The 13757-nt window shown below is 55.1% G+C and overlaps 1 protein-coding gene across 1 annotated transcript in view; it reads left to right on the top strand.

Annotated features, from left to right (window-relative positions):
* Positions 1-12818, top strand: part of CDH22 (cadherin 22) — a 68685-nt gene extending 55867 nt beyond the window's left edge. Inside the window, exons 8-11 of the mRNA XM_069496323.1 lie at positions 3269-3390; positions 3507-3624; positions 8992-9243; positions 12223-12818. Coding sequence (XP_069352424.1) covers positions 3269-3390; positions 3507-3624; positions 8992-9243; positions 12223-12818 — 1088 coding nt within the window. The remainder of the gene's footprint in view (positions 1-3268; positions 3391-3506; positions 3625-8991; positions 9244-12222) is intronic.
* Positions 12819-13757: the final 939 nt, after the last annotated feature.

Here is a 13757-nt window from a genome sequence, read left to right as displayed (position 1 = left end):
GAAATATTTAAGGTGGTCAAAATAGGATGATGATCAGTTGTTATAAATGATACTAATTGTGATCAGGAGGGGTTTGGAGAAAGCCGATCAGAGGTGAGACATCAGGCTGGATCCCCCACCTGAGAGTGGTGGTTTGCAAACCTTGCTACAGGTTCAATTCCCCTGAGGAGCTGTTAAAAGAAAATATCAGTGATCAACACCTGGGCATTGGTGCGTTTTAAAGGCTTCCCAGGTGATTCTAATGTACAGCCAGGCTGGAGAACCACTGCCCCAAGTCAATGGCAATGGCACTGGATGCTGACCTGGGGCCGGCCCATAAGCTCCGGGATTCCAGGCCAGCCCCAAATTCAGGGGTTCCTAGGATAAGCTCTGTAGGTGGCACCATTGGCAATTTAAAGGCCCACCTCTTCAGTGCTCACTCAGCTGCCCCACCTCCTAGATCTGGGACTCTCACTCGTGCCAAAAGGGTCAGGGCTTTCCCAATAGATGATCTGTGATATTTTAAAAGAGGAGGTAGGAGAGGCCCAGCCTAACGCAAAGCAAAAATGCAATACTGGGGGTGGGGGGTGTCTCATCAGCAGTAAGACCAGCACTCCAGGAGGGTGACTGCCCACTCAGCTGTCCGGCCTGCTGGGAGGTCTCCCTTCTATGTGGCCTGCAGGATCCCATCTCTCCCTCCAGCCCCTGCACCCACCACCCCGCCCCCTGCTGCAGGAGAGGGTGCCCAGCAAGGGCCCTCGGGCCCTGCCCTCACCCCCAACTTCCCGCTGCCTCTGCTGGGAGAGGCGCCTGTTCCTGGCGGTGGGCCTCGCCCTCCCCTCCGCCTGAAAGCACCCACCATCTGTCTGTTGAAGGTTTTCGGCAACGCACTCTTAAAAATAACGGTTCACCCGGCATCCCCAGTCACGACTCCCATCTCTCGCCCCCAGAAAAGCCCCCCTACTCGCTGGCGTGGCAGATCTGGATGAGCTGAGAAGATAACGTGCCCCCAGCTGAGGGGAACTGCAGAGAGGGGCTAGGGTCTGAGTTAATTAAGGACTCGTTGCTCTTGTTTCCCTGACCCCCTTAGAGGTGGGTCTCCTATCGCCCTCACCTGCCTTCCTAGCTCCATTTCTCTCTTTATCAACACTCAGGCAGCCGCAGTCGGCATCCAGGTCAGGGAGAGAGGCAGCTGACCAGTCTCGCTCCCCCCAGAACTCACGGGGTGCCTGGCTGTCTGGAAGCTTCCAGGCTGCCCCCAAAATAGCTCTCTGCCAGCCCAGCCAGAGAGCTTTGTTCATCCAAGTCACTGCTTGGAAGCAGGGTGTGATTTCCTCTCCCAGGGGATGTTCCTGAGGTCGCAGGCAGGTCCTGGAACCTGCCGGTAATGAACACATGGCTGAGACAGCAGGGGCTGGGGTACCAAAGAGCACCCAGAGGTCCGGGGCAGGGGTGAGGCTAGAGAGAGCCAATGTTCAGGGTGCTGCTCAGAGAGGACAGGCTGGGATGAGCTGTTCCACATCCTAAGAAGTCATTTAATGTCATTGCCGAAAGGACCCTTTGAGAATGTCTGTTTATTTACAGGTACTTATATAGCATTTGCTATGCATAGTATACACAGTTTTAAGTGCTTAACAGATATTAACTCAATCCATCTCTTAACCAACCTATTACAATTAGGCCCATTTTGCAGGTGAGAAACTGAGGCCCAGAGAGGTCAAGTCATACAGCTTAGATCGCACACATATAAACTGGCAGAGTGGGCATCAGAACTCTGATCCCGGAAAATGCTCTGCTCATTTTCTGCATGTGGAAACTGATACCAAAGAGGTCAGGGTCTTAGCCAAGATCAAACACTGGGTCAAGGACACAGCCATACCTGGAATTCAAGCCTCCTGCAGATGATCCTTCTGGGCTCCATTCATTTGTTCAACAAATAATTAGAACCTACGCTGGGGACCCAGAGATAAGTAAGACAGGGACCTTGACCTCAAAGGCATCCCAGTTGGAGGGATGGGAACATCATGGTTTTTCCGGCCAAGAGCCACCTCCTTGGACTTGTCTGGCCCTTTCAGAATCAAGTCTTGAGAGAGCAGAGGTTTTGGAGTTCAGTTGCCAGCTGACCAATTCTTTAAACTTTCTCATGTTTTAGTTTCTCCCTTGCAATAAGGGGATGTAAATTCTACCAAACCACAGGATTTCTGCAAGGATACCTGAAATAATGGATTTGGGTGCTCCAGGTGCGATCTCTGTATTCTCCGGCAAGGGCGTGAGGATGGCAATGGTGATGATGGTGTTGTTTGTTGAGGGGAGGGCAGGGATGTGATGGTGATATTGGTGATTACGGGGGGGGGGGCGAATGGTAGTAATAGCGGGACTGGTGATGGTGGTGGTGGTGGTGATTATGGTGTAGGTGGTGTTGGTATGGTGATGGTGGTGGTGGTGATATTGGTGATGGTGGTGGGGTTGGTGATGGTGGTGGTGGTGATATTGGTGATGGTGGTGGGGTTGGTGGTGGTGGTGGGGTTGGTGATGGTGGTGGGGTTGGTGATGGTGGTGGTGGTGATATTGGTGGTGGTGGTGGGGTTGGTGGTGGTGGTGGGGTTGGTGGTGGTGGTGAAGGTGGTGATAGTGATGGTCTCAGTATTCGTGATGGTGGTAGAGGTGGTGAGGGTAGTGCTAGTGGATAGGATGGTGGTGCTGGTGCTAATTCTGATGGTGATGGTGTAACGGTGGTGATTGTATAACGGTGGTGATGGTGTAACGGTGGTGATGGTATAACGGTGGTGATGGTGGTAGCAGTGGTGATGGTAACAGTGTGGGGATGGCGATAGTGGTGAGGATGATGATGGTGATACTGGTAGTTATGTTGGTAACCCGAGGCAGTGATGATCATGCCAATGGTAGTGGTTATGGCTTAATGGTGGTGATGGTAATAGTGATGGTGGTGGGGTGGTGGTGACGCTAATGGTGGGGCTGGTGTTGGGCTGGTGGTGGGGCTGATGGTGGGGATGGTGGGGGGGTGATGAAGGTGGGGGTTATGGTGGTGAGGCCAGTGGTGCCAGTACTAATGGTCATGATGGTGATGGTGATAGGGATGATGGTGGTGATGGTTACAATGATGATTACCCACATATGTCCAGATGTCCCCAGTCCTGGGCCCTGTGCCGGCTTGGTCCCCCTACAAATCTTAGTGTGACCCCACTGCCTAACCTTGTCCTGGCAACAGATGGGGTGTCTAGACCTCACACGTGGTGCGTCTCCCCCTGCTCCTGTGCTCTTGTTACAGACAATCATGCCCAGCTATCCCGGGCGTCCCTCAGGATCCGAATCCTGGATGTGAACGACAATCCCCCAGAACTGGCCACACCCTACGAGGCAGCTGTGTGTGAGGATGCCAAGCCAGGCCAGGTACCACTGCGGGGCTGGACATGGGGGGTGCTTCCAGGACTGGCCAGGGGCCACCCTGTCCAGGCCCAGAGTGGTCGCAGCCTCACCGCCAGCTCCCTGCCCCTCCCACCCCTCAGCTCATCCAGACCATCAGCGTGGTGGACCGGGACGAGCCCCAGGGCGGGCACCGCTTCTACTTCCGCCTGGTGCCCGAGGCTCCCAGCAACCCTCACTTCTCTCTGCTCGACATCCAAGGTGAGCCACTGAACCCTAGGATGCGTGGAGTTGGGGGGCAGGGCTCCCCTCCCTGCCCTCTCCACATTAGACAGAGGGATGGAGGCAGCCAGAGGGCAGGTGTCACCAAGATCTCACAGGAAGTCTGGGCCAAGCTGGAGCTGGCCCAGCCCTCGGCCACACCGTGAAGAACAAGCAGGGTGGGGGCTGGGGGGTGGAGGGGCGCCCCCAGGGCAGGGAATGGTGGATGGAAAGATGCAGAAAGGGAATAGATGAGACGTGGCTGGGCCAGAGTCCAGGGCGGAAAGAGCCCCTGCTCTGAGTGAAGACTGCAGTGAGCCGCGCGCACACACTCCACACCCTGCCATTTAGACAGTGCTTTATTTCTCTTTGCCACCCTGGGAGGTGGTTTTTTGACCCTTCTTTCCATTTCACAGGTGATGAAATTGAGACTCTAAGAGCCAAGGGATCTGCCTGGGGTCACACAGGGAGTCAGTGGTGGGGCCGGGATTCAAACCCACACCTGTCTCGGACCCAGTGCACCTCCTGCCTTAGCCCCCTGCCTGGAAAGCAAACCTCCCCTCCCAGCCTGAGCTGAGTCTGTAGTGAGAGTCCCCCCACCCCACGCCCACAAGTTCCCCATGAAGTTGAAGTTTGAAGCTTTAAGGAATGACTGACAGGGAGGGGCGGTGAGGACTGGGAGCAGGGCCCCAGGCTCAGACAATGGTTCTCTGTGCAACCCTGGCAAGTGTCTGCCCCTCTCTAAGCCTCAGTTTCATCATCTGTAAAATGGAGTTGATAAGGGCTACCACCTTGGGTGGCTGGGTGGCCCTAGGAGATGAGGGCTACCGAGTTACACTGTTAGTACCTAGCATGTGTCAATCCCTACATTTGGCAATTTTTTATTGGGCACATTATTGAGCATTTCTGGAGGTGCAATGCCTACGTGTCAGGCTCTGCCACAGGCCCTGGAAATGCAACAGCAAACAAGGCAAACCCCACCCTCGCGGAATTTATACTCTAGTAAGGGGAGGCAGAAATTAAACAAACAAAAAATACATTAGGGATGGTAAGTGGCTGGGGTGGGGGAATAAGGCAGTCTGAACAAGAGTCTGGACTTGATTTTGTTTAACCCTGGGTGCCTAGAGCAGTGCCTGGCACACAGTAGATGTTTGATAAAATGTGTTCGATGTAACAATGAAATATAAAGCAGGGTAAGAGCAGAAGCTGTTTGAAACAGGGTTGTCTGAGGGCACCCATAGTGAGAAGAGATCTAAAGGAAACGGAGTGAGCCACATGGTAACTGAACAAAGAAACAGGCAGGTGGAAAGTGCAAGTGCAAAGGCCCTGCGGTGAGATGTTCGAGGAACAGGAGACCTATGTGGTTGGAGCAAGTGAGAGACAGGGCTAGGAAGAGACATAGTCAGGCATGAGGGACCAGATTGTGCTGGCTCCTTCTGGCTCTGGAACAAGTCTGGAATCACCCCAGGACTTTACACACCCCAATGGGAGAGGCTTTAGTGACCTCTGAAGCCAGACCCATCCGTATTCCTGGGCATCAAAAATATTTAGCATCCAGTGCAACTTAGATGTCCAATCAGAAGGGATGCTGGCCATAACCTGGAGCAGGACCCCAGAGCCCCTGAGTGCCAGGCATTAACCCCTTAGTGGCTTGATTGTGTCAAAGTTGGAACGATGCCCGGGGGAAAGGCTGAGGCAGCCAGGGGTGGTGGGGGGAGGGTTTAGAGTCACAGCTATTTAAACCTTTTGGGAAGTATTTCAATATTTTAACAACCAGTACAATGCTGCCTACTCATTATTCTAACGGTATCCTGAGCTGGCCGCAGGAAACACAGATAGCCTTGGCTCAACCCCACCGAGCTCAGGAATCTTTCCAACCCCCGGGGCCTGAGGTTCTGCCCCAGCTGCTTCTGTTGGGCTGGCAGCCACCAGAGCTCCCATCCGGCGTGGCCCCTGCTACAAGCTCCAGGGACAGGGCGGCAGCAGCACGCTGAGGTCAGAGTAGCCGTGGAAGTCCTCCTCCTCCTCCAGTCCCTCAGCCCCTGCTCACAACGTGCCAAGCCCCCTCCTCCTCACTGTATAAATATCCTAGGTGACAAACGGCTACCCCAACCCATCTGTTTCTTTGTATAAATGTGTAGCCAGTTTGGAAACGTGATTTATAAATATTGCTTTTGCAGCCAGGGATTGACACTGATGTATGTCAGGCCAGATGGATGGATGCGGTGCTGGGCACAGGTCCACCTAGAAGGGTGGGGTAGGGGGCTGGGGTGGCCACAAGCTTCCCCAGATGGAGCCAGCTGCTGCCCAGGAAGGCAGCTTGATGGGTTCAGGGATGATGCCCAGGGATTCCCTTCCATGGGGTGGAGGAGTGGCGGGGCCCGGCGCTCTCAGAACATATGGTTCCACGGCTGAAGACAGCAACCCTGAGAGACAAACATCTCTGTTCTCACTTGGCAATTTGAGGCTGAGCCAGGCTAGCCACTCGTGCCTCAAATGTGTCTGCTTCTCTGTGCCTCCGTTGCTACCGTCATCTCACACTTCAAACACACAACAGCTTCCTAAATGTGCTTCCACATCGCTCTTGCATTTTAGATTGTAAGTCCCCTTAGCCAGAATGTGGGCTCAACAAGGACAGGGACTGTGTCTGCCTTGTTCATTGCTCTCTCCCCAGGGGCTAGAATAGCCCTGACATACAGAAGTGGCTCAACTCACATTTGCTGTTGAATGAACAGATGATATGTCACTAGGTCACCTCTTTGCTTTAAACCCACCCATTAATAATTGCCTCCCATTGCTTTTAAGAAAATGACCCAAATTCCTTACCTTGGCCTCCAAGGCTTCCACGGGGGGCTCCAAGCCCCTGCCTCCCCATCTACCTCATTCTAGCTGTCACCCTCATCCCTCCAGCCACAGAGGACTGCTTTTCGTTCCTCAAGCCTATCATGCTCCATCCAACCTCAAGGCCTTTGCATGAGCCGTTCAGGGCTCAGATGATATCGCTTTTTCCGAGTAGCTTCCCCTGCCCTCCCAGGCTGGGTCAGGCCCTCTGCTGTGCCCCTCCCATGCTTCTCCTTCACCGGGGTTTGCAGTTGTGCACTCAATTGCGGGTTTACTTGATTAACATTTGTCTTTCACACTGGAATATGAGCTCCAATCCAGAACTGTGTTCGATTTAGCTCTCGCTTCCCCCAGTAACTAGCATGGTCCCCAGCACATAGGAGTTAATGAAGACTTTTTGGATGGACAAAAACGAGGGAAGGATAGATGGATGATTTTACTGAACAATTTCAGACAAGTCACTTCTCTGTGAGCCACAGTTTCCACATACATAAGATAGGGACGATGCCACAACTCTCGGTGGTTGTGAAGACTAAACATTACAGTGTACGTAAAGTGCCCACAAAGTCCTCGATGCATAAAAAGCATCCGGTCTGTGCACATGAGTCCCACACCGTCCCCTCTTTTCCCCAACCTGTCCTGAGCCGCCTTCCTCCCCCAGCGGAAGGCAGATGCGTTCACAGCTGGGGTTGACCCCCACTGCGACCGGAGGGCCTGAGGCCCAGCCAGAGCCTGAGGAGCTGACCCAGAAGCCCCAGTTAGTCCGAAAGTTGTGGTTCATTCAAGCTTCGTTCTTCGGGACTGGCTCAGCGCCAGGCCCCGGCTGGCCGTGTGGTGGAGAGACAGGCACACGCAAACTTAACACAACGTGACAAGTCCTGTAACAGAACTGTGCATGGCACCTGCGTCGTCAGAGCAGGGAGGGGGGAGCCATAAATCCTTCCTTCCCGGAGAAGCAGAGAAAGGAGGCCGCAGAAAGGAGGTGACATTTAGCTGGAGCATGACGGATGAGGAATTTGCCCAGGAAAGAAGGTGAAGAAGGTGTTCCAGATAACGGGAACTTTATGAGCAAAGGCAGGGCAACCTAGGCAGGAAGCCGGTAGATGGTGCAGCAGAGGGAAAATGGGGGCAGAGTCTGAAAAAAACATTAACTAGCATTTATTGAGAATTTCCATGTGCGGAGCACTATTCTAAGGGTTATGCATGAATTACACCATTTAACTCTCATGCCTGTGTGATACTCTTTTTCTCAGTCAAGGAAACTGAGGTCCAGAGAAGCTCAGCGGGATTCCCAAGCACTATTTTTACACTCAGCATTATTTTTTAACATTTTTAATGGAAATTTTCAAATGTGTATGAAAGTAGATAGGCTAATATAATGAACCCTCCCGTGCCCATCCCCTCGTGGGCTGTCTTCAGCTCATGACCAATCCTGTTTCATGTCCACTCCCTAGATGCGCCCAAGGTCACAAGTCAGTCCTCCCAAGGGTTCCTTTTCCTGCATGTGTCCATGACGACAGAGGCCAGATCTGAGGCACTGAATTGGAGCCTGCTGGGGAAGGGACCCAGGCTGCTGAAGTCTCAGATCGGAGAGACCAGCCTGAAGACTTCGATGGCAGGGAGAAGGACTGAAGGGCAGGAAGGCAGGGCCACCTTTTGCAGAGCTGGCCGTCAAGGGTGGGGCTCTGAGCACTTTCTACCAACATGCTGTACAGAACCGAGAGGAGCCGTCAAAACGATGGGGGGTTGGGGAGGCCTGACTCAAAGGGGGCAGATGTGGACGAAGTGGGTGCCACCTGTCACCTAAGCCTGTGCTTCAAGGCCAGCCACCATTGCCCTGCATCCTGTCTAGCTTTCCTAGCGACAGGCTGAATAGTGCAACGAGTTCCATTTGTGTTAATTCACTGTCCTCTCTGACTGCCTGCATGAAAAGGAAAAATGTGGGTGGGACACCCTGCCACTCTCGGGCCCCAGAGGCCATGTCCCTGGCCCTCTAGCCTCAGCCTCTCATCGAGAGAGTCCTGAGCTGGGTCCAGGACTCTTGACTGGCCTTGGGGTATGAAGGACAGAAAGATCCCTCAGCCAAGGCAGATGTCCAGTCCCCTCTGATGACGCAGGACTTGTCAGGACCCAGCAGACTGCAATCCAAGGACCACGGGACTCCCAGGGTCAGAATACACTGGGCAGCTGGGGTGGAATCTAAAACAAAAGCGGGCCAAAAAAAATTGACATAGCCAAGGACAGGGCCCTGGCCTAGCTGGGGACAGAATCTTGGAATAGCTGGGGACAGGACCTTGGCACAGCTGAGGACAGAATTGTGGGCTATATGGCTGGGGACAGGATCTTTGGGCAGCTAAGGGCAGGATCTTGGGGACAGCTACTAACGGACTTTCGGGAGATGAGCCAGCTGGGAGGCAGTAGTTTGGGGCATAAGGAGGCAGATCTCAAGGTAGAATCAGGAGGTGGCTGGGATGGGGGGCTGACCCTGGGCCCCGAGTCACATGCCACCCCCTTCTTCTGGAGCAGACAACACAGCCGCAGTGCACACGCAGCACGTGGGCTTCAACCGGCAGGAGCAGGACGTGTTCTTCCTGCCCATCCTGGTGGTGGACAGCGGGCCACCCACGCTGAGCAGCACGGGCACGCTCACCATCCGCATCTGCGGCTGCGACAGCTCCGGCACCATCCAGTCCTGCAACACCACGGCCTTTGTCATGGCCACCTCCCTCAGCCCCGGCGCCCTCATCGCCCTCTTGGTCTGCGTCCTCATCCTGGTCGGTGAGTCCACCGGGAACCACCCACCCCCGCCCGATTGGCCCCTAGCTTGGGGCCCTGGGTTTCTTTCCCAACTAGCCCCCACAGGGCCTCAGTTTCCCTCTCCACACAAGGACGAGCCATTTTGAACAGTCCCCAAGCTCTAACCCGCACCTCCTGTGAAAAGTCTTCTCAGTACAGAGCAGCCCGACCACCCACTGCAGACAGACAGCGTTCACACCGGCCCACCCTCTACAGCCCAAAGCTCCCCCTAATTCTTAGACATCAAGCATATTTTTTAAAATTCTCTCATGTCTATTGTCCTTTCTTATTCTCCATGTAAGACTTTTCTCTTGTGAACCTCACAACCACATGGCCAGGTATATCATCCCATTTTTCAGCTGAGGAAACTGAGGTTCAGAGAGGTTAAGTGGCTGGTGTAAGGGTACACAGCTAGTCTTCTGGCTTGAAATGAGGTCTTCTCACCCTGTGTCCCTTGCTCCTCTAACTCAACCACTTGCTATGACTCTAACTAGGGGAAAAACCTTGGGGCCACCAAGGGCAAAGTCTTAAGACTTGGGGGTGAGGGACAATCTACACTGGTACCAGTCCCACTAGCAGCCATCTGAACCCCAGTGTCTCCAGTGAAGGGGTCAAGTTTCAGGAACTAACTGGATTCAAGTGGCCAAATGCCACTATCAGAACTGCAGCCATGCAAGGCGCTGATGACTCAGTTCTGCTACTGGGCTTCAGGGTGCAGCCAGAGCTAGAGGAATCCAAGGAGGTCCAGATTGCAGACACCAGCTTTGCTCCATTCCCTGAGAGATGTCAGCTCCTCCCGACCCTCGCTCTGCTGCCTACTACAGGCGTGGCCGTTGCCTGCCCTCTGAGGACCCGCCTGTGGCAGCTGTCCTTCTCAGAACCCGGCAGAGGCCCTGGGCAGGCTGCTCCTAGCTGGGAGGCCCAGGCCCCCCTTCCCTCCCCGCCCCAGCCCGTGGCTCAGAAGCCCTTTTTCCAGAGGGTGCACTTTACAGCGGTTTCATTTTCCGAGGCAGTGCAAACAAATTTCTGCCTAATTGCCCACAAACGAAGAAAGTGCACATCAGTGCTCTAAAGGTGACGGGCGGAATTGCTGATCAGGCCTGGCACATCTGTCGCCCGCCGCTCGTGATCCCCAGCATCTGCTCCCACGGGCATCCCCCTCCGCAGCTCCTGGCCTCAGCTCCAAAAACCATCCATCCATCTTTCCCACTTCTCTCCTGACACCTTCCTTCCCTGTCCAAACCAAACCTGTTCCCAGCCCTTACCCCCTTCCCTTTCATAAGCCACCTCATCAGATGGTGAGCTAGTACCCTGCCTCGTGGCTTAGCAGCTGGCTCTAGCCACTGGCCTGGCTGGAGCTGTTTGGAGCAGCAAGAAGAGTCCAGTGCCCGGCGGTGTACCCAGCACATGTCTGTCTATCCATCCATCTGTCCACACATCCATCACCGTTTACTTAAATATCCATCTGGTGAGTCCCTCCTATGCACTAGACAGTTCTAGGCACTGGGATTCATCAGTGAACAAAAGGGATTTTGAAAGCCCTGAGTAACTGAAAAGTTGGGGTTGCCATTGCTGAGATGGGGGAGACCAAGGGTGGGGAAGGAGGAAAGATTATTATTTCAGCTTTGGACGTTAAGTTTGAGATTCTCTGGGTCAACTGAGAGGACATGTTGAGTAGGGAATTGGACGTACAATCTAGATTTCAGGGGAGAGTTCCAGGCTGGAGGCTGAGATATGGGAATTGTCAGCCTCTCAGCCTCTAAGTGGAACTTAAGACCATGAGACTGAAGCAGAGCTCCAAAAGTGTGGCTAAAGGATCAAGGTCTGAGTCCTGGGGCATCTGTGAGTCCTGGGACATCTGAGCTAAGAAGTCAGGTGAGGAGAAGTCTGCCTAGAAGATTGAGAATGAGTGATCAGTGAGGTGGGACGAGGAGGAAGAGAATGTAGAGTCCTGGAAGTCAAGTGAAGAAAGCCTAGAGGGGACAATTCATTCATTCACTCACCCAGGTCTCCATCCAACTCTTCATCCATTAATTCATTCATTCAACAAGTGTGCTTCAAGTGCTGGTCGCATGCCAGGCACCAAGCTAGGGGAACTTGGTCCCAGGTCCCAGGTCCTCAGGGTAGTTTAGGGTGTGTATTTTGGGATGGCAGAGACAGACATGACAACACAGCAGGGTCCGGTCTATGATACAGCTGTGGCTGTCAAACTTGAGCTGCTTCTTCATCACCTGGAGGCTTTGTTAAAACACAGACTGCTGGGGACCACCCAGTGGGTCTGCAGCAAAACCTGAGGCTTTGCATTTCTGACAAGTTCCCAGGGGATGCTGCTGCTGCTGGCCCAGGGACCACACTTGGAGAACCAGTGTGATAGAGGAACCCCTTCCCAGGGGATCTTGGAGCTGAAGGCACTGAATCTGGCCTGGAGCTCTCACGGAAGTGTTCTTGCAGGTCTTGACCTGAGAACCGAAGGACTTAGGCAGAAGCTCAGGATTTCTGGGGTGGACAGAGGAGGACCAAGTGAAACAGAGGTCAGCGTCCAGGACATCTTTCACTCCCCCAACTCCATTTGTCTCTCAGCTGCCCCCTTCACACCCCTGGCCCCTAGAGTCCTCAGGGAGTGTATCTTTTCGTAGAGTTGAGAATGGAGACCCTCAGAGGCTGGATCCAGCCCTTAATACCCATGAAAACCCTTAACACTGCTTTCCACCACCTCCACCCCCAGTGGTGATCTGGCCTCGATTTGCACACCTCCCAAGATGAGTAGCTCGCTACCTCTCCAGATAACTCAGTTCTGACTATGAGAAAGGCGTTTCTGAGCAGAAATTTAGGAAATTTGCAGGACTGTGAAGGCCGGGCCCACTCCGCTAGGGTGGGCGGGGGTTGTTGGGGGGGGCGGTGTTCCTGGTACTGCCCTGGGCGGGGCTCGGCCTGCAGTCGCCCCCTCTGTCTCTCGCGCAGTGCTGGTGCTGCTGATCCTCACCCTCAGGCGCCACCACAAGAGCCACCTGAGCTCGGACGAGGACGAGGACATGCGGGACAACGTCATCAAGTACAACGACGAGGGCGGCGGCGAGCAGGACACCGAAGCCTACGACATGTCGGCGCTGCGGAGCCTCTACGACTTCGGCGAGCTCAAGGGCGGCGACACAGGCGGCGGCGGGGGAAGAGGGGGCGGCGGGGGCGCGGGCGCGGGTGCGGGCGCGGGCGGGGGCGGGGGCGCGGGGAGCCCCCCGCAGGCCCACCTGCCCTCGGAGCGCCACTCGCTCCCTCAAGGGCCACCGAGCCCGGAGCCGGACTTCTCGGTGTTCAGGGACTTCATCAGCCGCAAGGTGGCGCTGGCGGACGGGGACCTGTCGGTGCCGCCCTACGACGCCTTCCAGACCTACGCCTTCGAGGGCGCGGACTCGCCGGCCGCCTCGCTCAGCTCGCTGCACAGCGGCTCGTCGGGCTCCGAGCAGGACTTCGCCTATCTCAGCAGCTGGGGCCCGCGCTTCCGGCCCCTGGCCGCGCTCTACGCCGGCCACCGCGGGGACGACGAGGCCCAGGCCTCCTAGCCCCACCCCTGCCGTCGGGGGTCACCCACCCAGGACCCACCAAGGACAAGGCATTTCCCCCGCTCGCCCCCTTCCCCAGCCCTGTCTCCCTCCCCTGGCGGCCGGACGGGAGGGGGGCCTTGTTAAGGGCGGACTCTTCGACCCCTCCTCTGGGGGCGCAGCCTCCAGGCCCAGAGGTGCAGAATTACGACCAACGTCATTAAAACTGAGGCCAGACCGGGCACTGCGTGGCTGTGGGGTTGGAGGGGAGATGGGGGTGGCGTGGCTGCGTCGAAGGGGCAGGTTACTCAACCCGGGCTGCCCCCACCCCAGGCTTCCCCCATCAGAGTTAAGTGGAAGGAAGGGCAGTTCATTTACTGAGCGCCTACTGTGTGCTGGGATGCTATACGGAAATCATCATCTTAGTCGTCATAGAAACCAGAAGGTGGGGTCCTGCACGGAACAGATGGGGAAAGCCGCCTGCGCAGACGTGGCTGTGACCTGGCCAAGGACACCTCGCCAGTGAATGGTGAAGCCTCAGGCACGGACCAGCTGGGTGGCCTTGGGCAAGTCGCCTCACTTCTCTGGGCCTCAGTTTCCACATCTGTCAAATGCGGTTAATAACAGAACCTACCTCAAAGAGTTGTGAGGATAAAAAGGGTTCATATGTGTCAAGTGGTTAGGACAGTGCCTGGCACATAGTAGGTGTTCAATAAATGTTAGCCTTTGTTACTGTTCTTATCTTTGCTGCCCTTAGAAGCCCAGTGTGTCTGCCTCTCAGGCCGGAGCTCTCTCCCTTGCCCCAGCCGTCCTCCCCTTCTCCCAGCATCTCCAAGGGAGGGGGCAGTGGTCGCAACTGTCAGCTCCTGGTCCTTCCCTGAGTGGGGGACAGGGATTAGGGATGTCCCCAGCGACTGTACAGCCTACCAGAGTCCCAGGCCACACCAAAATAGCAGCAGT

Source organism: Eulemur rufifrons, chromosome 20 (assembly GCF_041146395.1).
Source record: "Eulemur rufifrons isolate Redbay chromosome 20, OSU_ERuf_1, whole genome shotgun sequence".
Lineage (NCBI taxonomy): Eukaryota > Metazoa > Chordata > Mammalia > Primates > Lemuridae > Eulemur > Eulemur rufifrons.
The sequence above is the reverse complement of the archived record's forward strand: the minus strand, read 5'-3'. Positions and strand labels throughout refer to the sequence as shown.